The 24,365-nt window shown below is 46.8% G+C and overlaps 1 protein-coding gene across 1 annotated transcript in view; it reads right to left on the minus strand.

Moving 5' to 3' along the window:
- Window positions 1-24,365, minus strand: part of LOC146196042 (protein ABHD15-like) — a 239,641-nt gene that overhangs the window by 12,770 nt on the left and 202,506 nt on the right. The window contains exons 2-4 of the mRNA XM_084598052.1: window positions 12,812-15,050; window positions 11,920-12,160; window positions 1,341-1,557 (exon numbers count right to left, since the gene is read on the minus strand). Coding sequence (XP_084454178.1) covers window positions 1,341-1,557; window positions 11,920-12,160; window positions 12,812-13,113 — 760 coding nt within the window. The 5' untranslated portion in view covers window positions 13,114-15,050. The remainder of the gene's footprint in view (window positions 1-1,340; window positions 1,558-11,919; window positions 12,161-12,811; window positions 15,051-24,365) is intronic.

A 24,365-nucleotide genomic window follows, 5' to 3' on the forward strand; every position in this document is an offset into this window, starting at 1 on the left:
TCAGCCACCATGGGCGCTCAAAGCATCATGGGCCGGTGAGCTACCGAGTGCAGAACTACAACTTTTGGCCAAAACTAATGCAAAGATAAACGTTGTTCTACCGTAAATAATGTCCTAAGATTGAATATTGTGACTATAAATTACAAAAAGAGAGAGAAACAGAATGCCAGTGTGAGATTTATCCAACATAAGCGATGGCTCTTTCTCCTATTGGCTTAGTTTCGAGCAGCACAAATACCAATATTTCGCACTTAATAAGCAAAGTTTGAAATAAGAAAAAACGTTATGAAAATATTTATGGTTGTGCAATGACTTAAGGAAGTTTTTAGTGGCATTTCGGGAAACAGAAACCATTTATTGGCGACGTCTGCTTTTGCGCCTTCGCTACTATGGCTTTCGTGGTCTATGTACCTTCAAATGATGATGATGACGAAAAAGAAACATCGCAGTAACGCCACTCCACGTACCCGAGAAAAACCGACTGTCCCGCAACAAGTAGCACACCGGCCCATGATTCTTAGCGCGCCCATGGTGGCTGAAGTGCAGCGCCCTCAGCTTTCCCTCTAGTTAGTGTAAGGAACTCTATGACGACATCCCCAGCATCACGACAATGAAAGATTGTATCAATTGTGGCACCGTGGGTACCTGGTGGCCCCATGAGCGAACCACGCACCTCCGGCATACAAAACGTGCGCTAAAATGAATAATGTGCTGAATCTGCTAGCCTATACATTTTATGTAATGAAATTTGCTTTTCCCAGTCCCGTACCCTCTCTGACGAAAAAGAAATAATATGATTCAGAAATCTACTTTAACCTCTTTCATGTGAGGTATATAACAAAAAGAAAATGCGTTTTGGAATTTGTAACTGCCAAACTTTTCCTTCTATTTATAAAACTATTGTATTAATTATGTGGAGTCCAAGCGCCTGTGTGATTCGTACGTATCTAACTCTGCTTCCTCGAAGTGGTTTGTTGCACCTATAAGTGTGCACTAAATACGATGAACGCACAATATCCTTGTGTGTCTAACCCCTAATAAGATCAGATTTTCTCTTTATAAGCTTGCAAGCAAACTAAAGAAATATTGTTTCATAGCTTCACTCAGTGTGCTTGATATACTCAGTACCGTACTGTTGTTTGTGTGTTGCTAAATTCCCTCATGCGTCAAGAGCTGACCATTGCCAATCAAGCCCCCTGTTTGGTTTTGGCAAGCTCGGAAATTGTACTTTGACTTTGCGATCAGTAATAATTGTCATTAACTTCTGTATTTCTTCGATCCGCGCATCTCGAACCAGCAGGGACCCGAGGGTCGCTGGCGTTTCTCCCAGCATGTCGTACCGATGGGCCAGGGTGACTGTTCCAGCAGCTTCTCGGGTTCGTAGAGCGGTGACACGGCCACGGCGGCCAGCAGCCCCGATGAGGAGCCGGTATCCCCCAGGTAGGCCAGCAGCAGGTCCGCCCCCGTCCCGAAGCCCAGTACGGCTACGCGGCAGCGGCCGTAGTGGGCACGCAAGAAGCGCACCGTTTGCCGTAGGTCACCGGGGTCGCCGTACGCCTGTTATAAGAAGGCGCACATTTCCGTCACTTTTGACTGCTTTAGCATAGCGGAGGCGTGCACCGGCAGTCGTTGTATACGAAATGTAATATTAGACAAAAACTTTGAGAGCGCTACAGAGACCTGCATTGGAGAAATGCGAAAGCATATGCGTTGCCTGCTTTTTAGCAGCTCCTAGACTGTCATGACTCAGCAACTTTGAGTGTCATGACTGGGCACTAATCATAGTAATGACTTTTAACTTACTCAAGCCATGGACTCCATAGTCATGCCCATTTGTTCTCCGACCTGACTGACTCATGCCAAGTGACTATGACTCATGACTAAACTATAATGACTCACTTAACGTGACTAGGCATGAGATGACGTTTATATACCATTTGTTATTACATACACGTTCATGACTGGCAATGTCGTCCTAATGTGATGTCATATCACAAATTACATTTTGCGCAGGACTACATAATATAGTCCGCGTATCTTAATCGTCGGCTTTACTCGCATAAAATGTACTGGCGGAGTAATTATTCGCGCAGTGCCGCACTAAGTATTAAGCAATGCGCCCTGGAGGAAACGAAGTTCACTATTTTCGCTGCGTCGCCTTCCATAGCACATTGACGATGAGTACTGAGTGCGGATATATACGAGAGTCTACGTTTATTGGAGGAGGCACAAGGCACTGCTATGAGCAGAGAGGTGCACCTCCTCTCCACCCCGCCTGCCCTTTCTACTGGGTACACTCAGCAGGAACCGGTGGCTCTATCGTGCGTCTTATTTAAGCGGAAGTCCTCTGTTATGTGAATACATAGAATTCGTCTTCAATTTTGAACTCCGCACGAATGGCGATATTTTCTCCGTCGCGAGCGCTTGGATTTTTCGATTCTTACTTTTTTTTTTTTTAGTATTCCGCAGTCTTTTTTGTGTTTGTTTCTCAACGCTGTACTCATTTCTTCCTTTCGCCAGGTCTTGTTTTGGAACTACGAATAGCCAGTTTTCTCGGTGTAGAATGTTTCTAGAGTCAAACGTTATTTGCGACTTATATTGCTCTAAATAAATCAAAGCGGATACTATATAAGGTAACTTTATTTATCACTATTATTTATTTTTATTAGTACATACTGCATCACCCTGTCATCTCCAGAGCACTAACTCTCGAAGTAAATGTTATCTGTATTAGTATTCCGACAAAAGGTGTCTTTTTATGTAATCTTATGGTTGTCCTGCACTGCGAGAACCCGGTGTAGTTGCTTCTGTGTTGACAGAAATGGAGCGACAGTCGCTTAGCCGCCACTGCATCAGTACCGATGCATTTTTGTCACAATTACGCATTACTTCGCTCCAATCTCCCTGCTTCGGCGGACCTTCCTGCTAAAGCTGAGAAATTGCCCTGGACGGGTGACGAGAGTGAGAATTGCTGCGCTAACACGCAAAGCTCGGGGAGGAGATAGCGCCTTGTAGTTTTCAGAGGCGTGTAAATGGTGCAATTCCTCGACGCGCAATTACATGGTATCTCCATCCCACCTCATCCCATCCTTGCGCACGTCTTTTATTTCCCCTTTTCACCGTAAATACATTTTACTAAAAACGTCATGTGTTTTGTGGTATGAACGTCTGAAATATTGACCTCCTTTGGTTAAAGCCGAATTCCCATGGATTGAAAATATTTATTTATTCATTTTTATTTTATTTATAGATACTGCAATCTACTACAGATCATAGCAGGGTGGGGAAAAAAAAACGAAATACAAGCATATCAACACACTCGAATTCACAAAACGCATAACATTTGCAGGTACTTTTCAAACATTAGCACGCAATTACGGGTAACTGTCTCGCTGGTAAATTTGTTTCATTCCGTAGTTGTCGAAAAAAAAACAGCAACATTTAAAGCAGTTATTTCGCCCGTTCAAGGGGCACTAACCGCAGCCGTGGCCTAGTGGTTAGAGCGCCCGTCTCGGCTGCGGGATGTGGTTAGTTCGAAACCCACCGCCGGACACTCACCGGTAAAAATGGGTACAAGCGTCCCCCGACCGCGTATTGACAAACCATATCCCGTAGGAGCACTCGAGCAGGCGACGCTCTGACGCGCAAGCACGTGACACGACGTCACTTCCTTTAAGTTGTTTTTTGCTTGTTTCTATTTTTTTTTTATGCCAAAGGAAGATGGCGGCGCACACGCGCGCGCCGTTGCTTCGCCGATGCTGGCGTTGGGGCGTTGGTTAACCAGACAAACGCGTATCCTTCTACCATGGCTTAGTGGTAGTGCCTGTGGCTTAAGGGGTGCTGCGGCCGCAGTTTTCAGGCTTTATAAATGCAGTGGCCCAAGCCGTGCCATTTGGATGCTGGATACTGTGATGTTTGCAGTTCGAAACAAGTGTCTTGGCCGTCATCTCGAAGTCTGGTGTTTGACTCTGACAGCAAGCGATTTTGTGAAGCCACGACTGCTGAACTTTTGCTGCCTAAACATGCTGGATGCCGACTGTGCTGGTGCTGGATGTGCAAGTGTGTCGATTCCAAGAAAGCTGCGCAGCGCCGTTGGAGCTCGCCTTGGAGCCACTAATCGTTGAAAGTGCCTTGGTTAGTAGCACTGCAATATTTAGATAAGCACCGCTGGAATATGGGGGGTAAAAAGGGGGGAAAAAAGAGAGAAAAAAAAACGTGGTTACGTGGTGTATTTGTGCAACATTTGCTGTGATGCTGATCGCTGCTCGGGGGTATTCGCTAAGGATGCTAAAACTACTGGCCTACCCAAGGGCAAATGTAGACTACTACCGATGCTAAATTACATCTCAAAGGCCGTCTCTCATTTTATGCTACCTTGTGAGCAGCTGTATTTACTCAGGATTTTTTTTTTCAAGTTTCCGGCATTTAAATACGGAAATGTTTCTATATGGCAACATGCTGGAACAGCGAAGCCAGTTTTCTGAAATTAGCGGTAATAATCCTTGAAATGAAAACATGCTCTCGTTTTGTGAACGCACGCATGATTACGGCGCCCTGGTCATAGCGGCAACCGCCCTTTTCTGAAGCCCATAATCTGGCGACGTCAAACTATTGATTCTGAAAGTAGTGGGATATTAGGTGAACTCGATAACCAAGTACTCACGCTTCTGTGGCTAAAAACAGCGCTGACACGAGACGAAGCAGAGGGGACACGATGCTGTTTCGTCTGCTTCGTCTCGTGTTAGCGCTGTTTTTAGCCACAGATCATGCACCAACCAGCCAGAATTTCCACCCTCTTAAAGTACTCACGCTTGTTTGAGAGCACTGTGTTGAATAGGCATTTGTTGAGCGCAATAGCTAACTTAACTGCACCTGTTAAGCAGAGGCAGTGGCATAGCATGCTGTATAATTTGTTTTTTTTGTAACTCTTTATGTATGTGATTGGTATTCTGCTCAAGTGTCATGGCAAGAAGAAACAACAGTGTTTATTTTCGAAGTTGTGGGCACCCCATAACATGCTTACGCAGAATGGTGCAGTTCAATATTGAGTCAAATAAATAAGTGCTGATTTTCACAACAACTGTTTATTCCTTGTATACATCTCAAAGTGACCTTGGCTAACTTGAATTCGAAACTATCTTACAGCCGCTTCAAAAGCTTCTGAATTAGGTGACATGTTGTACATGCACCATTATGCCTACCAATCTTTTTGAAGAAGGAATCATTGCTACAAAATTAAAGGATTAAGCTCACAAATTATAGCAACACTTGAAGAGGGGAGAACCAGAGTATTTTGACATCACTCCCTTATGGTTTGCACACTGGTCAGCTAGCAATCCAACATTTCAAAGAAACGCTTGTTAATGTCATCATCATGTGCCACAAGTGTGTTTATAGTAAATTAGGTACTACAAGGACTTGTGGCTATAGTAAATTAGGTACTACAAGGCTACCCCGATGAAAGTCGTCTAGGAAATAGTATGAAACAACCAGTTTTAGGCATTTAAATTTGAGGAACCTGAGTTCGATCCCAGCCATAGTGACCATGTTTTGATAGAGAAAAATGTAAGGCACCCATTTACTGTGTGATGTCAGGGCATGTTAAAAAAAAATCATTGGTCAAAAATGAGCCGGAGACCTACACTACAGAATCCTGCAAAGCCTAAGTCAATTTGAGACACTATACTAAACAAAACTGAAATACACTGCTTCTAAATTTAGGTGAAACAATGCCTTTGCTGTTTAGTAAATGCACGGCAAGCAATACATTGTAAACCATTTATGCAGAAGCAGTTTGTTTTACTGGCAAATGCCTTCAACTTTTTGGCAGGAAAAAGTGGCAGATGTGACTTCAGTTCTACAAATGACACTGGGCAGCCATGCAGCCATCAAAGAACCTACTTTGAATTGCAAATAGCCACATTTGTGTTTGCAAGGAGGCCCAAAGCACAGTGAATAAGCAAGATAGCGATGAAAATAATTCAACGAAAAGAAAGGTGGAGAGTTCAGCCAGCAGCAATATGACCCTAGTGTGCTGCTCCACACTAGAGAAGGGAGAAAAGGGAAATAAAAGGAGAATGAGGATACAAATGGTTGATGACAATGTTGTAGTGCAGTGAATTGGTTCGAGTTATAGAGAAGACCACGCACACAGTGGATTGCACTTGTCTCGCATAGTCGACATATAACACATGAAGTACATATTCTCCACATGCACCAGTTGTCATTGCACACACTTTCACTCTCATATTCTGGTCCAAATGCATACACAGGCTCGCCACGCACTGATTCTGAAAATACTCAAACTAGACAGAAACATGATTGATCGCACTGTAAGCAGCTGTATAGCATGCGAAGCACAGCACTAACAATTTGTGGTGTGTCACATATGGAATGGTTTGACTGTTAAATTGGCAGGGTACCATGCCATAAACTAATGTCTAAAAGCTGAGATGATGGCTTTGGTTGGAAGTAATCTAAGCCATTGGCGATGCAAGTACACAAACATAATCCAAATGCATTGTTCTTGAATGGCTGCTTTCCAAATTGTTGATATTTAAATTAAAGTAGTGTGGTGCTGTATGTTTTTCTGAAAAAAAAATCTTGCTGTGCAGCTAACTTCATTGCAACATCTGATTGAAGCTGGAACACCTGCAGCAGTACCACACAGCAAGACAAAAGTGTCCACGCAGATTTCAGAACTTTTGTAGACATGGAAAATAATAAAGTATGATTCATACTTATGAAACCTTGTTTTTGTTTTGATAGTGCGGGCCTAGGCAGCTGCTGCGCCAAGATTTTCATAGGTCAACAGGCCCACCAGAACCAATGCACCCAACCGACCTTTCTGCAGGGAGACCCAGCCGCTACCGATTCCAGTGGCTATGGGGAATGTGTTTATAAACCAGTACTGCTGGAACTAGTAGGATCCCCGCAAGAAACCAGTAGGAAATTTTTACCTTGGATAAACAATTATCTTCTTTGGCACTTTTCAGCAATTGCTCTGATCCCTAAAAAGATGTTGGCTACATATCTACAGAATATCATTTAATATCTCATCAAGAGATGTGTGGGCATATGTGGGTATTCGGTACTGGTCCACTTTCTACTCTCTTCAACGTGGACATTATAATGTATACTATAATGATATATTATTAACATTTGCGGCAGATATTCACTAGATGTTCACTCAGTATAAGTTCTTTGGCTAAGATTTTTTTTTTCTGTAAACTGATTTTACGAACGTTTACAAGGGAAAGTTATCAGATTGACGGCATGTGACTAGCACTTTGTGTCATCATTTCTACAATTAGTCATTTAGCTTCGAGGTCGACTTCCTTCAAAAGTCTCTTCTCTCGCGCTTGCCAGCTAACTGCATTGGTCTGCATGGAAACTATCGCCTAATATATTGCGCTCGTGTACTTTCGACTCCAGTATAAGCGAGAAATGTAGCTCCACTTTTTGTTAAATTGACTGAAATTCAACCCACATATAGCACTAGCCGAGTATAAATTATTTGACAATGATTGAAATATACTGCTATGAGCAATACTGGCTGATCGGCAAAGTACGTATCTTTCTCCCTCCTTTTGAACCTTTTGCACAATCCAAGACTTGTTGGTTTCGACGCTGTAGGCTTCCAGCCATTCGTTGACGGCTGCCTCGTTTGTCAGGTTCGCGCGATACACTGATCCGAGCCATTTTGACGCGAGCTCATCTTTTACGAGTTCAAGCGGCTCTGGGAGCTCGTCCATCATCTCTAGTTATCCGCAATTGACACACAAGTTCGCCAAGCACAAAATCACCCTGGTTAGCGCAGCGCGCAACGTATGAGCCAAGTGCACGTGCGTACAACCCAGAAGCACCGGACGAAATGCGTGGCGCTATGCGGATGGGGAGAAGTGCAAACTTCGCGGTGTAGCTGAGCCGAGCGACGATTCCAGAAAATACCAGAACAAGAACAGCCGCGCAAGTGACCACTGGACTGAAATTTACGTAACACGTGACCGGTAACCGACCGACGTTTACAGAACACCAGAGCAAAAAGCCCGCGCAGTGGTCACTGGACCGAAATTAACGTGATCGCGCGACCGAACTTTTAGCCGACGGCAATTCGCGTTATTTTTACGTGAACTTCAGCCGACAGCCATGCGAAAATACGGGCGCTGCGCGAAAACGACACCGAAACATGAGTGCCTTTGACAAACACCAGCGGGAAAAAAACGTAAATGCGAGCCCTGCATGAAACGAAACTGAAACCATGAATAGTCTCGTCACAAGGCGCTAAGGAGAAACAGCGTCGCTGCTACTCGCGGAAGTGACGCTGTGTCACGTGCTTGCGCGTCAGAGCGTCGTCGCTCGAGTGCTCCTACGGGATATGGTTTGTCAATACGCCCCCCGGCCTGGCGCTCGGCTTTTCCAGGGGTGTGCGTTTGGGAGAAGCTCCGTAAACCCCGCTGCGCGCCCCTCCTCCGCAGTGGGCCCAAACCCAGTTTCGAACCTCGCAGCCTGCAAAGGCGGTTCTGTTTGTCTTGCAATGGTACTTCCTTTGAGCCTCATCTGAAGTGCTCCCTTTGAGCCTCAGCTGCAGTAGTCCTAAAAAAAAAAAGGGCCACATTATGGGCTTTTGCCGCGCGAGGCGGACTTATTGTTGTCCGATGGCGGAACGAATCACTGCCACATCGTCGCAACTATTTGGGCCGTGACCCCTTTTCCCGAGCATTTCACCCGAGAAGAGCCGAGCACCAGGCCGGGGGAAAGCTTGTATCCATTGAAAAACCGGTGGGTAACCGGCGGCACCAGGGATCGAATCCGGTAACTCCCGAATGCGAGGCGGATGCTCTTCGTCCACTAAACCAGTCTCGGCTGCGGGAGGTTGTCAGTTCGAAACCCGCCGCCGGACACCCACCGGTCAAATTGGGTACAAGCGTCCCCCGGCCCGAACTCCCGAAAGGCACTTTCATAGACAGACACGATTGTGTTCATTGACTGGGGTTAATACGAGCTCACTGACAGATGTACGACCGTATACGGTTAAACGTAAACCTAAATACCTGTTTGTGAACGTTGGTTAATGTTAAAGGGTTGCAGGTAATTAAGGCATGATCTAAGCGGCCGGAGAAGTGAATTGCATTCTTATAGATGAACGCTATAGGGGGCAGACTTCAGTTAGCGCCACAAGAAAAAAAGAAAAGAGTTTACGCATTGGATTTGCTACAACGGTATGTGCGTTGTTTTTCCAGGAAAGGTAGTTAGTAACCCATAGGTCCAAATATTTATAATCTGTAACCTCTATTAAGGATGTTATTAATGCGTTTGTTCGTTTTATTTTTGCTAAAACAAAAACTTTAACTTGTGGTTAACCTTGAAATGAGAGACTATCTCCCAAACTCCCATCTTTTATGACGAGAAAGTCAACGATAGCAGTATCGATAGAAGCTGCATCGCAGATGCTTTGGTCTTGCATGGAGAGTAATCTGGCCTGGCTGAAGGTGATACTACTTTTACTATAGTGATGGCGGCAGCTTTTTCACTGGAGGTAATGCCACCTGAAAAAAAGCATTTGAATTACGGTCACTTTTGTCGCTTTAGTGCTTTCGTAGTATCATACTTATTTTGGCGGCGCTGAAAGCTGGCTTTAATGTCTACTTGAACTCTAAAGTGATGTGGGGACTAAGCATTAACGGCGTTCTTTTGCTGAGTTCCCGGTGGCTAGACCGTTTATTCGTGAAAGAGGTTGCATTGTGGTTCATCTCAAACGGGGTGAGTAGGCGTGGCTGAGCTAAATTTTCGAGTGCACGGTGTAGACCCTCGTGCTTTCGCACCTTTTCATTGCAGACTTCCTCAAGTACCACAGTCCTCAATGACAGCTTAGGACATTAATAATACGCAGTTTGTTTAAATTTATTCGCTGATTCGCTCATTTAGTTTCATACACTAAACCTGCATGTCCTCTTAAAATTGAAATTTATTGTTCGCGGTACTTTGAGTTTGAAGCTTGCCCCTGTATCGCGGGTAAAGTGGCATTTATTTTAACTAGGCGGTTTTTAGGCACGATTCAGCAGCGCAGATGGCACACGTGGCAATATCATAGTGTGTTAAGTTGTAGGAGTCTATCATGTGTGCCACTTCGATGACGCTGTGCTAGCATCGTTCCAGCGCATAGTTCAATGAAATGGTGCATATTTAGAGATTATAAGCTGTTTTTTTTTTTTTCTGCGATTGGTCTGCTTCCGAAACCTTTAATTAAAAACACTAGCACTAGTATCTAGGGCACATACTGTGTCCTAGGTACATGGGCTAGTCTTTTTAATTAATGATGACGCACCAACTAGCCCAGCTTTCTGCCTTGATTCTGAACCCTTGTTTCTCATGATATTATTTATTTGCTTTATTTCGCACCTACTTCTGCGTCCGCTTTTTTCCCCCCAGATGATAGCGCTATGTTTGTTTGTTTAGTGAGGTTTAATGGCACATAAGCTACTAAGGCCACCTTGCGCCAATGGCAAAGCTGTTTAGGCTGTAATGGCAAACCTTTGATTAAGATGTTCCCCCAAGACTCACAGTTGTTGACCGGTAGTGCGTGGAGTGTTGTGAGAGACTATCGAGAAAAAAATGGATGTGTACCGAGAAAAATGGTGTTATGTTGTTCAGATACTCTTTACAATGCTCGGTATGCAAGAAGTGTACAGCGATATATGTTTAGAACTGACGCGTGCCAATCAGTTGAGCTAGTCTACACAGCATAAATTTTCTCATTAGGTTTTGCTGTACGTATTATGCTTTAAGAAAACAAATGCGACTTAGTCGGTTTTCCTTATAAATTAGGCTTCAGCCATTTAACATTTTCTCTTGGAGTGAGCGCGAGTATGCCCATATCATTGGTGATACACGCATACGCACAAAAAAAGAACATATATTTCTTTCAAACCATTCAAAGAAAGCTTTCTTTTTCTCCGTTACAGCAGATTTTATGCTCCAAGAAAGCTGACGGTAGAGAACGAAATTCAGCTTCTTCAATACGCCCCAAAATAAACAGGAGTTTGTTCCTTTGTCAGATTCTCCCAAGAAAAGTAGCCATTCCACAATCTAATTTGATTGAGCCTCCGGCTACCAAGCGAACACGACACACTAGAAGTCACAAGTTACATTCAATATTTGCCTGAATAAATTCGTCCAAGTAAATTTTGACCCCCCCCCCCCCCCCCCCCCCCTCACCCTCCAAGTAATCTCCTATTGAAACTTTCTTCCAGAAACTTTTTCAAGGTTGAAACAACCGAGCAGGCCTTTTAATGAACCGAAGCTCGAGAGAGAAAAGCATGACGCTCAGCCATGTGCCAAAACATGGTTTGGCCACTTGATGGCACCAGAAGATGTATGACAATATGTATATCATGATGCGGTTTTTATATAATATAACCCCTTGTTTTGTCCGCATAAGTCTCAATTATCTTTAAATAAGTCACCAAAAACCGTGGACATTTATCACGCTAAATTTCCACCTTGAAAGAAAATGCAGAAATGAAAATGCTGGCATTAGTTCTTAATTTATAGCAGAATAGTGCAAAATAGCCGTCATTTATGGAAGAAGTAGGTTCATGGTATTGTGTCACACTGCTAAACCTACTCCAGAGCTCCCACTGAGATTAAACTTGTCGCAAGCTCAGAGCCACAACCTTTCTTTCCCACTGCCTCATCCTGTCTTCGCTGCATTTGTCAAGTGCTGCCAACAAGCAAAGCTCAAGTTGATTCTGAGGACGGCGCGAAAGGGACGAGGACAAAGTAGGAACACGAAACCAGCAGGACTGTCCTGTTGTTTTCATTCTCAGAATCAACTTCAGCTATGAACCAACTAGCGCAAACCGAAGTACTTCTTAAGCCAAGCTCATGGAATGGTTTTAATACAGATTTCTCACCGACCTGCAGCCTGGGTGTGGTGAGCGGGCACCCTGCGTGCCCCCGTTGTGTGAGCACCACGGGCCTCATCCCCCGTGCCAGAATGGCTCGGCAGGTGTCTCCCACGCTGCACGGGTCCCGTCCCAGGTCGGGCAGCACGAGCACGATGAGCAGTAACTCATCCGGGTTGGCTGGCTGCGCCGAAGGGGTGCTGCCCGCCCAGTCTAGGGCCACCAGGCCCCGGTCGCGGAGTTGCAGATGCGTCCTGCACGCGCCATCGCAGCACAGCTGTTTGCAACGAAAGCCTGGCCATTCGCGTGCAAATGGTTGTTTGTCGGACAATAAACAGGTAGCAGGTGCTTCGAAGATGTTCGAGCCATGTAACTGGGGTAGAGCAACAACAACAGCGCCCACTTGCATCAGATTGAAATGCAACTGGAAATGAGCCAATAAGACAAGATCGCAATATGCGTTGCGCTGACGGCTGCGAAGTGTCAAATTCTCTTTTGGCGCAACGCTCTGGTTAAGCAGGCAGGGACTGAAAGTCAAAAACAGGGACCAATATACAGATACAAGAAGGTAGACAAGAGGTTGAATCTTCTTTAAGATCAGTTGTGCTAATTTGCCGGCACAGAATAACGAAAAAAAAAGTTAATCAAAATCATTATTGCCGAAACAAGCTTTGACCACTATGCCACTTGAACACACTTCACCCGCCGCCTTACTTGTCCCATGCCGTTGGACTGAGAGTGGACTGGGAGTCTTTGCAACAGATGTAATATTTTATCGGGCATGTAGACTTGACGGCAGACTGACATGAAGTTATTTAATATGAAAAAAAAAACATGCCAAATTACGAAGTGTCATCGCACTCTCCTTGCTTCAATCCTATTGTTTCCCAGTAGGGCATGCTCACCTGAAGAAGGGTACATCCGTGGACCGGCGAAGCACAGTGGCGGCGAGTAGCGACTGGACCGTGGGATGCCGCGCCCACGGTGGGGGCGCGTAGGCCTGCGTCAGCGCAGGGATCGCCGTGGCCAGGAACCGCGAGAAGTCAGACTCGCGGGCCACCAACCTCGGCCTCGAGCCGCGGGGCTCTAGCCGAGGCGACAGAGCATGGAGCACTAGAGCTGCCAGCCACACCAGCACAGAGAACGTGGAGAGCGGAGAGAGCAGGAGCATTTGGATGGCCTCCGCCATGAGTCCCTCTTCTGTCATGTCGTGTCAACCAGGATGATACCAGGGAAGCACGGCGCACGCAGTGGGTTAAGTCTTGTAGTTTCAGTGAACTGCGGCACAGTTCAACATGTTCTTAGCCGCTGACTTCGGTCGTTAGGACACGACTATCCCGGGGCACAGTCTGTGGATTAGCTTGCAGGAACAACTGACCCACTAGAATGAGTTCGTTGCGCTTAATTATGTTGTTTTCTTCCCAGAAAAATTGAGCTGTGCCAGCCGGCAGCTATGTTGCCACGTAAGTAGCATACATCCAGTGTAGAGACAGATTTCGAAGGTGCAGCCAGTCACGTGTAAAAAGAGCTAGAGCGAATATACTGTAACTCGATGGCACGACAGCTGTCGGAGTTTCCTCATGCAGAGTATTTCCTAGCGAAGTCACTCAGCAGGTGCATATGATTACTTCTGTGCTTCCCAATATTGGGCAGATGAGCATTCCTTAAAGCAGCCCCTGGCATAACTGCTTGCCCGCACGCAATACTGAAGGTATCATAAATAAGCGCACCGGTATAATCCTCCGATGTAAAAATGTTTCACCACAAACCAAAATTTTTACTTTGGTTCCTAAATCACACAGCACAGGTCGAGCGCACAGCAGACCAAAAGCCTTGAACTTAATGTTTCAGTACCCAAACATGTCACGTCACATTTCCAGCTTGTCGCCTTGGAGACAGATGCCCTCTGTGACGTCTTGTATACGGCGTGCGCTTCAAAGGCTCGTTCAGATGATGTCGAACGCAGAAACGGACGTCGAATTTTCGGCATGTTTACACCACAAGCATGTCGCAAACCAACGTTTGCCAAACTACCCGTTTAGCCTTCATCATCATGGGTTGACTCCTTCGTAGTATTTCATCACGTGTTCTGTGTGCCGGTCTGTCACCACCGTGAAGGTACTGGCTGTAGCGCTGTGTAACAAATTCACTAGCGGCGACAGCCACCTAGCTGATCACTGGAGACATTATGTACCACAAACACACATGCGTCAGCAAAATGCATTAAGCAAGCTACGCTTTTGCATGACGTATTGAACAAGCTGTTCCTGTCTCAAGGTTATAATTGCAAGCAATAGTCATATGACTTCCCTTATAGGAAAAGAAATTCGCAGAACCAAGCGGTAAAGCATTGGAAGTTCTTATCTTTTTATGGGAAATGGCAAATTTTGTGCGATCTAATATCTCAGATAAAGAAGCTTTCTTTTTCTTAATATGTGTGACCATCGAACGAAAACAATTACCTTATTTACGAAGGTTATTCGTTAGAATGCATGTTTATCGCGTTAACTTATCTTGAATGCCCACGAACCTGTTTTGAGATTTTGCTAATAATAACAATACATTATGCTAATAATCCCGCCAGTAACATTGAATTAAGCTTTCTAGGGCAATTGCTGCAAATATGCACATATTCATTCACCCCTCATTATTTGCTTTACTGTGACCGCTTTCAGCACACGAGTATGTAACACTTGGTCACTTTATTCTGAGCGGAATACGATCATAAGGCGACTGCCGTAGTGTGAGAAAGTTGCCCCATTATGATATTTCTAGAGATATGTTCTACTCTCAGCATTGGAGGATAAATTACTTGTCAGAAAATGTTTTTATGAAACTTCTGGCCACTTAGTTACTGTTTTCCTAGCGCAAGCAGCGTAGTCATTACGTGACTTAATGAGCACATATGCAAGGTCCATCCTAAACTTCGATATTTCAGAGAAGAATAGACATCTCAGTCTCCGTGCGCACATGCTTCACATATTCACCTCCCGGACAGTGCGGCTGTGTCGATGTCCAAGCAGTCTAACGGACAGGACGACGTCGTGTTCTTCGTAGACTCTCATGTTGGTCTTCCAGCACTGGATGCACTACCGGCGCCGACAGTCTTGCTCAGCTTCGTTCACGACAGCAATTGTGCGAAACCTGATAGAAAAAAAGACAAAAATGTAGCGTTCTGAACTTCCTTATTTAAGGTAACATTACACTAATCATTTCGCATGTTTTTCGAGTGGTGTGCAACTAAACTACGAGAAAATATACATATAAAATAAGACGTTCAAGAAAACATCAATTTACAAAAAAAAAAATGAGTAGAGACCAATACACTATGCTTGGAGTTTTTAGGCTACTTTCTTTTCGCCCATATCCTTGGTGGAAAGCACAGTAAAACTCGTGTAAATGTTGGCGTTGTCCTTCTTTCAGCACTAGTTATACGTTATATAGGGTCATGCGCATGTTGGCCACATGACTTCACTAGCATCAGCTTACGTAAACAGGCCCGAAGGATAGCTATGAATGTTTTCGCGTCCAAAGCTTATAAAATCGTCTGCTGCGACGGGTGTGCTATAATAACGCAGAGCGAGATTTCTAGGTTATTTTGTGTGACAGCTGTAAAAGGGCACAAAGGTTTATTTTTCGAGTGCAAATATGCCGCTTTTGAAAGCAGGAGCATTTTACTAAACCTATATGCATTGCTCTTTCTTAGAGCGCATTATCTTCTTCGGTATCCGTGTTGTACCTACGCTTTTACTTATTTCTCCGGATGCCTGCGTGGATACGTGTAGCACAAGCTTGCTGTAGATTGTATTTCCACATTTGGCACAACTGTGCAGCGTATGTAAGGACACGGAAAACAGGGAACTCGCTGTGCGTCGGCGCGTGCGTATATAGTGTGAAAATATAGCTACAACGTGTGCACACGTGTGTACAAAAGAACTTACAACAGCTGCAGCATCTGCGTGCCCAACTTGAAACGCAAATTATTTGTCGTACTATTAGCGTGTGACATTCCTTGTTTGCATGTTGTTGTTGTGGCTGTAGGAAGAAGTAAAAGAAAATGCACGGGCCTGCTCCTGGCTCTGTAGCTGAGCCACCTGCTCCGCTGCCTCGTGCAGATAGAAGAAAAAATAGAGAAGAAAGAAAAGGAAGAGGGAAAGAAAGATGCGCGCCCCGCAACAATAGCCGTCGTCCGCCATCGAAGCGGTGACGGGTGCAATGACGGCCTACAACAGATAAAACTTTTGTGGCAGGCTAGCCCCCGCCGCAAGCGGCGGTGACCTATCTGTCCCGGCGCCATTCCTTGTTTGCATCATGTGATAAGCGCATGTCCATATTTTGTTTCGTCGCTTCGTAAATGCGGACAAAGTAGCAGAATCTAAGCGCGCCTCTTTTACAACGTGGTTGTGGCAGTGGTCATTGAAACTCAATAAATTTTGGCGTAAAACTTGTAGCGGGCACTTTGGGCCACTAATGGGCCATGAGCTGAAAGCCTTTATTGCGCGGTGGTCCGAAGCCCTCCACTACGGCACCTCTTCTTACACTCCTACCATCCTTCTTTTCCTTACGGCTCGGTTATGGTGTCCCGCCGGGGTGGTGCAGTGGTAAGACGCCCGACTACTGTGCCGGAGTACCCGGGTTCGAACCCGACCTCGGCGGCTGCGTTTCGGCGGAGGCGAAACGAAGTGGCGTCCGTGTGCTGTGCGGTGTCAGCGCACGTTAAAGATCCCCAGGTGGTCGAAATTGCTCCGTAGCCCTCCACTACGGCTCCTCTTTCTCTCTTTCCACTTTCACTCCCACCTTCCTCCCTTCCCTTACGGCGTGGTTGCGGTGTCCACAGAAAACAAATGAGACAGTTACCGTGCCTTTCCCTTCCTATAAATCAATCAGCCCGCAGAGAACTACGATAGATACCGCCGTTTTTTTTTCCTGTAAATCAATTAGAAATTCCGCTAATGCCTGCTTTACTGCGTCTGCTTCTCTATGCTGTGTGGTGCGGCGCTCGAGGAAGCGGCAAATGAAAGGCGCCGCACGGACGCCTGGGTCGGACACCCGGCGGGATCAGCTCCGTACATACGTGAATTGTATGGTGGCTTCATGGCCGGATGTGACGTCATTATGACGTCAGTTCCGGTTATTAGGCATGACCGGACACACGTCACATCACGTCACATCCCGTACCGTCATGACTAATGACTAACTACTAGTTATGAAAAAGAACTCAGTTCTTCTTCCGTCCCGTCATGACTAATGACTAACTACCAGTTATGAAAAAGAACTCAGTTCTTTTTCATACCGTGCAAACCATCTTTTTCTTTTCGTTCTACCTGGATCCTTAACTACTAGTTAGTGACAAGTCAGTCATTAGTTAGTACTGGTTAGTGACTAGTTAGTCATTAGCCGTAACTAATACTAATACTACCTAAGCTGTGACATGATCGTAGCTGGACGGACACGGCCATGTCCACGAGTATGATCCATTAAAGGCTTTCGCTTTTAAGTGGCGTCCCGCTCACTTTTTAGAGCGCAGCTTTTTGGCGCCCGGTCCTGCGTTTCGCGTCGTCGTCGTGGTCGCCTTTGGCGCTGTCCCTCGTAGCCTGCTCCGTAGCCGGGGCAGCATACGCTCCTCCCCGACCTCCTCCCACTTCCTCAGTGGCGGCGACTGCGCGTGTTCTCCGATTGCGGCTCGCACTCCTGCCGCCACCGTTCGCCGCTGCGTATAATCCCCCCCCCTCCCTCCCCCTTCTCCCCGCTCTTCCTGCAGGGCGGCGACAGTGTTCTCTGGCTTTTGAAGCGCCAGCTCGCTATCAGCGGATCACGGTGCGTGCATATCAAGCCGAAACGCAGAGCCACGTTGGCTTCACACCGTGCTTCACTCGCAAGCGGTGTCAGTGGCATCAGTCGGTCGCTGCTATCTCTTCGGCGCGCAACGTTCCTATGGACCCACGCGCCGCCTCCCGCAACCTCTCGATAACTTAATTGCTATCTTCATTTCTCCGACCACAAAGCTTCCTTCCTTCACTAAGAACTGTTAGTGGAGTGTTTCATGAAGGAATATGTGCGAAAAAAAAAGTCTGCAGTTGTACATACATGTTTTGCAAGAAATCTGTGCCTCAGTCTATTGAAAAGGCGAAACAGCTGATGAGCTGCTCTCAAATTTCGCATTTGGAAGTAACGTGTAATCGTCGGCATTTTTTTTCTATGTCCGTAGCTACTAACCTTATTTGAGCTTTGATAAAGAGAAAAAAATAAAACGTTGTTAGGTTTGCGTTTCATGAATTGTGAAGATATGCTTGAAAGCATATAGGATGATCTGTTCTTGAGCACATGCAGCCCGATTTATAATCAAGCCAAGTATTTTTGCACATCTCTATATATTTTTAGCTAGTTGTAGAATACTATGAAATACTGTTGAGGTATTGTTAGGAACAGCTATATCTTTGGATGAGTAATATAATCTTGCTTCTAAAGGTTGTTATGTGATCACAGCTAGTTAAAACTGCCATAAAAAAGATAGAGTGCGTCTTTGACAATAATTGTTCGGAAACTGAAATATTGTAAAATGCCGATATGAACATCCTGATGGGAATGATCTAATTTTCTGGGGGGCAGCAATATGTTCATTTGAAGTTTATCCAGCGAGGATTAGTAAGTAATCATCGACGTATCTAAAAGCTATTTTTACATAAAGGCGCTTTTTACAAGAACATTTACGATTCACCTGCGCGTTCATGTAAAAAGAACTTCTAGATACGTCGATGATGACTTGATAATCCCAGACAACGAGCATGTCTCATCTCTAGACGAAGTTGTATGTGAGGTTATCACGGCTCTAAAGCTCCTGCTGGATGCTTAAATTTTACCCATGAACTCCCCTGTGATAACACCGTATATACAGTGTTTGGACCTGTAAATTTCTTTCACGGACAACCCCATCTGCTGGTAGTATCATCCGAGGTCAACAAAGGCTCTTCTCGCTTACGATAGCGCATATTAAAAATCATAAAACGAGAGATTGCTATGCATTAGATCAACGCTGCCCTGAAAGGAACCTGTCCACATCAACTGCCAGAAAGCGTGAATAGGCAGGTCAAGCGGCTGCGCATGGCTTTTTCCTCTGCATATAGCATTTCAGCTGTCTGCGAGGGTCTACTGCAGAAAAAGAAAGAGACGCAAGAAAGAAGAGGAACAAGAGAAGAAAAAGATAAGCATCCATGTAATTACGTGTCTTCACAAGGTTTCCCACAACCTTAAGAGGATAGGCAGCAGTTAAAGGTTAACATAGTTTGTTCTGCACCATGTAAGTTATCAGAAATTTGCCCGATGATCACAATTAAGCATGTAACCTAGTTAACTAGATGTATGATCAAAGTCATCTACAGCATTCATTTAGTGTGCAATACAGTGCACATCGGCCAAACTGGCCGCTGTTTCAATGAACTAGCTCTAGGACACTCCGAACTAGTTAAAGACGGCATGAGTGGGCATCATACCGTCCACTGCCGGAAATGCAAACGCAAAACCATGCTAGGGAGAACACAGTCTCTTGACAATGCAAAAGTCAAGCTTGAAGCGCGAAATAATAGGAACTTTTCACATCAAAAAGACTAGTGACAATTTCGCCAGCACTCCGTCCTATCATTGCTTTACAATCAAATGGCCTTTTTGGACAATGTGATTGGATATCACGTCAAAAGCGCCGTTTATATTTAAGCGTCAAGCATTTTGGAATAAAACTCAGTTGAAAGTGTGGCACCTGCTCTGTCTTGTTTGTTCCTTACGCTTGTGTCTACGTCTCTATTGTGCTGCCATTTTTTTCACCCATGCAATCTAATGCAGTTTTATTACTGAACGAGATTGGAATGCTAAGAAAAGTGGGTAATTATCATCTAGGACAAATTCAATAACGCTTTATGAAACAAAACCCAATTTATTATCATTTCCAACTGGATATAGGAACAAATACATTCAATAAAAAGAAAAATTACCAGGGTTCTACGCTGCTAGGGGATCTGGCGCCGACATGGCAGCCAGATGCTTACACCTTGTTCTTCTTCAGGTGCTGCAAATGATGGCAATTTTCGATCCTGGCGCGATGTCGACGTGCCGGCCAATGAACGGAGCCGCTTCTACCGAGCAAATCTGTCCTGCTGACCTGACTTTTTTGAGTGACGCTTCGCCGTTGGACCTAACAGCGCTACCGGCGCTCGAACACTTCATCGACTGGCAACCCTGGAACCTTCTGCACAAGCATGACCTACATAAGCAGCTGTTGTACCCAGCCACACCGGGATCTGGCGCCGACATGGCAGCCAGACGCTTACACCTTGTTCTTCTTCAGGTGCTGCAAATGATGGCAATTTTCGATCCTGGCGCGATGTCGACGTGCCGGCCAATGAACGGAGCCGCTTCTACCGAGCAAATCTGTCCTGCTGACCTGACTTTTTTGAGTGACGCTTCGCCGTTGGACCTAACAGCGCTACCGGCGCTCGAACACTTCATCGACTGGCAACCCTGGAACCTTCTGCACAAGCATGACCTACATAAGCAGCTGTTGTACCCAGCCACACCGGGATCTGGCGCCGACATGGCAGCCAGACGCTTACACCTTGTTCTTCTTCAGGTGCTGCAAATGATGGCAATTTTCGATCCTGGCGCGATGTCGACGTGCCGGCCAATGAACGGAGCCGCTTCTACCGAGCAAATCTGTCCTGCTGACCTGACTTTTTTGAGTGACGCTTCGCCGTTGGACCTAACAGCGCTACCGGCGCTCGAACACTTCATCGACTGGCAACCCTGGAACCTTCTGCACAAGCATGACCTACATAAGCAGCTGTTGTACCCAGCCACACCGGGATCTGGCGCCGACATGGCAGCCAGACGCTTACACCTTGTTATTCTTCAGGTGCTGCAAATGATGGCAATTTTCGATCCTGGCGCGATGTCGACGTGCCGGCCAATGAACGGAGCCGCTTCTACCGAGCAAATCTGTCCTGCTGACCTGACTTTTTTGAGTGACGCTTCGCCGTTGGACCTAACAGCGCTACCGGCGCTCGAACACTTCATCGACTGGCAACCCTGGAACCTTCTGCACAAGCATGACCTACATAAGCAGCTGTTGTACCCAGCCACACCGGGATCTGGCGCCGACATGGCAGCCAGACGCTTACACCTTGTTCTTCTTCAGGTGCTGCAAATGATGGCAATTTTCGATCCTGGCGCGATGTCGACGTGCCGGCCAATGAACGGAGCCGCTTCTACCGAGCAAATCTGTCCTGCTGACCTGACTTTTTTGAGTGACGCTTCGCCGTTGGACCTAACAGCGCTACCGGCGCTCGAACACTTCATCGACTGGCAACCCTGGAACCTTCTGCACAAGCATGACCTACATAAGCAGCTGTTGTACCCAGCCACACCGGGATCTGGCGCCGACATGGCAGCCAGACGCTTACACCTTGTTCTTCTTCAGGTGCTGCAAATGATGGCAATTTTCGATCCTGGCGCGATGTCGACGTGCCGGCCAATGAACGGAGCCGCTTCTACCGAGCAAATCTGTCCTGCTGACCTGACTTTTTTGAGTGACGCTTCGCCGTTGGACCTAACAGCGCTACCGGCGCTCGAACACTTCATCGACTGGCAACCCTGGAACCTTCTGTACAAGCATGACCTACATAAGCAGCTGTTGTACCCAGCCACACCGGGATCTGGCGCCGACATGGCAGCCAGACGCTTACACCTTGTTCTTCTTCAGGTGCTGCAAATGATGGCAATTTTCGATCCTGGCGCGATGTCGACGTGCCGGCCAATGAACGGAGCCGCTTCTACCGAGCAAATCTGTCCTGCTGACCTGACTTTTTTGAGTGACGCTTCGCCGTTGGACCTAACAGCGCTACCGGCGCTCGAACACTTCATCGACTGGCAACCCTGGAACCTTCTGCACAAGCATGACCTACATAAGCAGCTGTTGTACCCAGCCACACCGGGATCTGGCGCCGACATGGCAGCCAGACGCTTACACCTTGTTCTTCTTCAGGTGCTGCAAATGATGGCAATTTTCGATCCTGGCGCGATGTCGACGTGCCGGCCAATGAACGGAGCCGCTTCTACCGAGCAAATCTGTCCTGCTGACCTGACTTTTTTGAGTGACGCTTCGCCGTTGGACCTAACAGCGCTACCGGCGCTCGAACACTTCATCGACTGGCAACCCTGGAACCTTCTGCACAAGCATGACCTACATAAGCAGCTGTTGTACCCAGCCACACCGGGATCTGGCGCCGACATGGCAGCCAGACGCTTACACCTTGTTATTCTTCAGGTGCTGCAAATGATGGCAATTTTCGATCCTGGCGCGATGTCGACGTGCCGGCCAATGAACGGAGCCGCTTCTACCGAGCAAATCTGTCCTGCTGACCTGACTTTTTTGAGTGACGCTTCGCCGTTGGACCTAACAGCGCTACCGGCGCTCGAACACTTCATCGACTGGCAACCCTGGAACCTTCTGCACAAGCATGACCTACATAAGCAGCTGTTGTACCCAGCCACACCGGGATCTGGCGCCGACATGGCAGCCAGACGCTTACACCTTGTTCTTCTTCAGGTGCTGCAAATGATGGCAATTTTCGATCCTGGCGCGATGTCGACGTGCCGGCCAATGAACGGAGCCGCTTCTACCGAGCAAATCTGTCCTGCTGACCTGACTTTTTTGAGTGACGCTTCGCCGTTGGACCTAACAGCGCTACCGGCGCTCGAACACTTCATCGACTGGCAACCCTGGAACCTTCTGCACAAGCATGACCTACATAAGCAGCTGTTGTACCCAGCCACACCGGGATCTGGCGCCGACATGGCAGCCAGACGCTTACACCTTGTTCTTCTTCAGGTGCTGCAAATGATGGCAATTTTCGATCCTGGCGCGATGTCGACGTGCCGGCCAATGAACGGAGCCGCTTCTACCGAGCAAATCTGTCCTGCTGACCTGACTTTTTTGAGTGACGCTTCGCCGTTGGACCTAACAGCGCTACCGGCGCTCGAACACTTCATCGACTGGCAACCCTGGAACCTTCTGCACAAGCATGACCTACATAAGCAGCTGTTGTACCCAGCCACACCGGGATCTGGCGCCGACATGGCAGCCAGACGCTTACACCTTGTTCTTCTTCAGGTGCTGCAAATGATGGCAATTTTCGATCCTGGCGCGATGTCGACGTGCCGGCCAATGAACGGAGCCGCTTCTACCGAGCAAATCTGTCCTGCTGACCTGACTTTTTTGAGTGACGCTTCGCCGTTGGACCTAACAGCGCTACCGGCGCTCGAACACTTCATCGACTGGCAACCCTGGAACCTTCTGTACAAGCATGACCTACATAAGCAGCTGTTGTACCCAGCCACACCGGGATCTGGCGCCGACATGGCAGCCAGACGCTTACACCTTGTTCTTCTTCAGGTGCTGCAAATGATGGCAATTTTCGATCCTGGCGCGATGTCGACGTGCCGGCCAATGAACGGAGCCGCTTCTACCGAGCAAATCTGTCCTGCTGACCTGACTTTTTTGAGTGACGCTTCGCCGTTGGACCTAACAGCGCTACCGGCGCTCGAACACTTCATCGACTGGCAACCCTGGAACCTTCTGCACAAGCATGACCTACATAAGCAGCTGTTGTACCCAGCCACACCGGGATCTGGCGCCGACATGGCAGCCAGACGCTTACACCTTGTTCTTCTTCAGGTGCTGCAAATGATGGCAATTTTCGATCCTGGCGCGATGTCGACGTGCCGGCCAATGAACGGAGCCGCTTCTACCGAGCAAATCTGTCCTGCTGACCTGACTTTTTTGAGTGACGCTTCGCCGTTGGACCTAACAGCGCTACCGGCGCTCGAACACTTCATCGACTGGCAACCCTGGAACCTTCTGCACAAGCATGACCTACATAAGCAGCTGTTGTACCCAGCCACACCGGGATCTGGCGCCGACATGGCAGCCAGACGCTTACACCTTGTTCTTCTTCAGGTTTGTTACTCTTACCTTTCTGTTAATGGCAAACCGTTTAGAAAGTCGACGCCAGATCCCAACTTTGCTGTGTGCTTGCTTTTACGCCTTCTGTACGATGTGTCTACGAGCTGTTTAGGATACATAGGTTTGTTTCAAAGAAGGCTCTTGCTTGCGGGAGACGTAGAGCAAAACCCTGGGCCCCTGTCTGCTGAGCAGGAAAAGCGGATGTTCGATACTATCATGACAATACCTGTCATACAACAGCAACAGACCGAAATATTGGACGAACTACGTTCCATTCGGCTTGAGCAAAAGAATCTCGAAGAAAAACTAACAAAACTCGCAGAAAAAGTCAAGAGCGTTGAAGATAATGTGTCACTGGTGCTCCCGCTAAAGCCTGAAGTAGAAAGATTATCTCAAAGTTCCCAGAAAGTTGCTGTCGCGTGCACGGCCCTCCAGTCATCGCACGATGA

The sequence above is a fragment of the Amblyomma maculatum genome, chromosome 3 (genome assembly GCF_055883805.1).
Source record: "Amblyomma maculatum isolate TAMU_Amacu chromosome 3, ASM5588380v1, whole genome shotgun sequence".
NCBI classification, from domain to species: Eukaryota; Metazoa; Arthropoda; class Arachnida; order Ixodida; family Ixodidae; genus Amblyomma; species Amblyomma maculatum.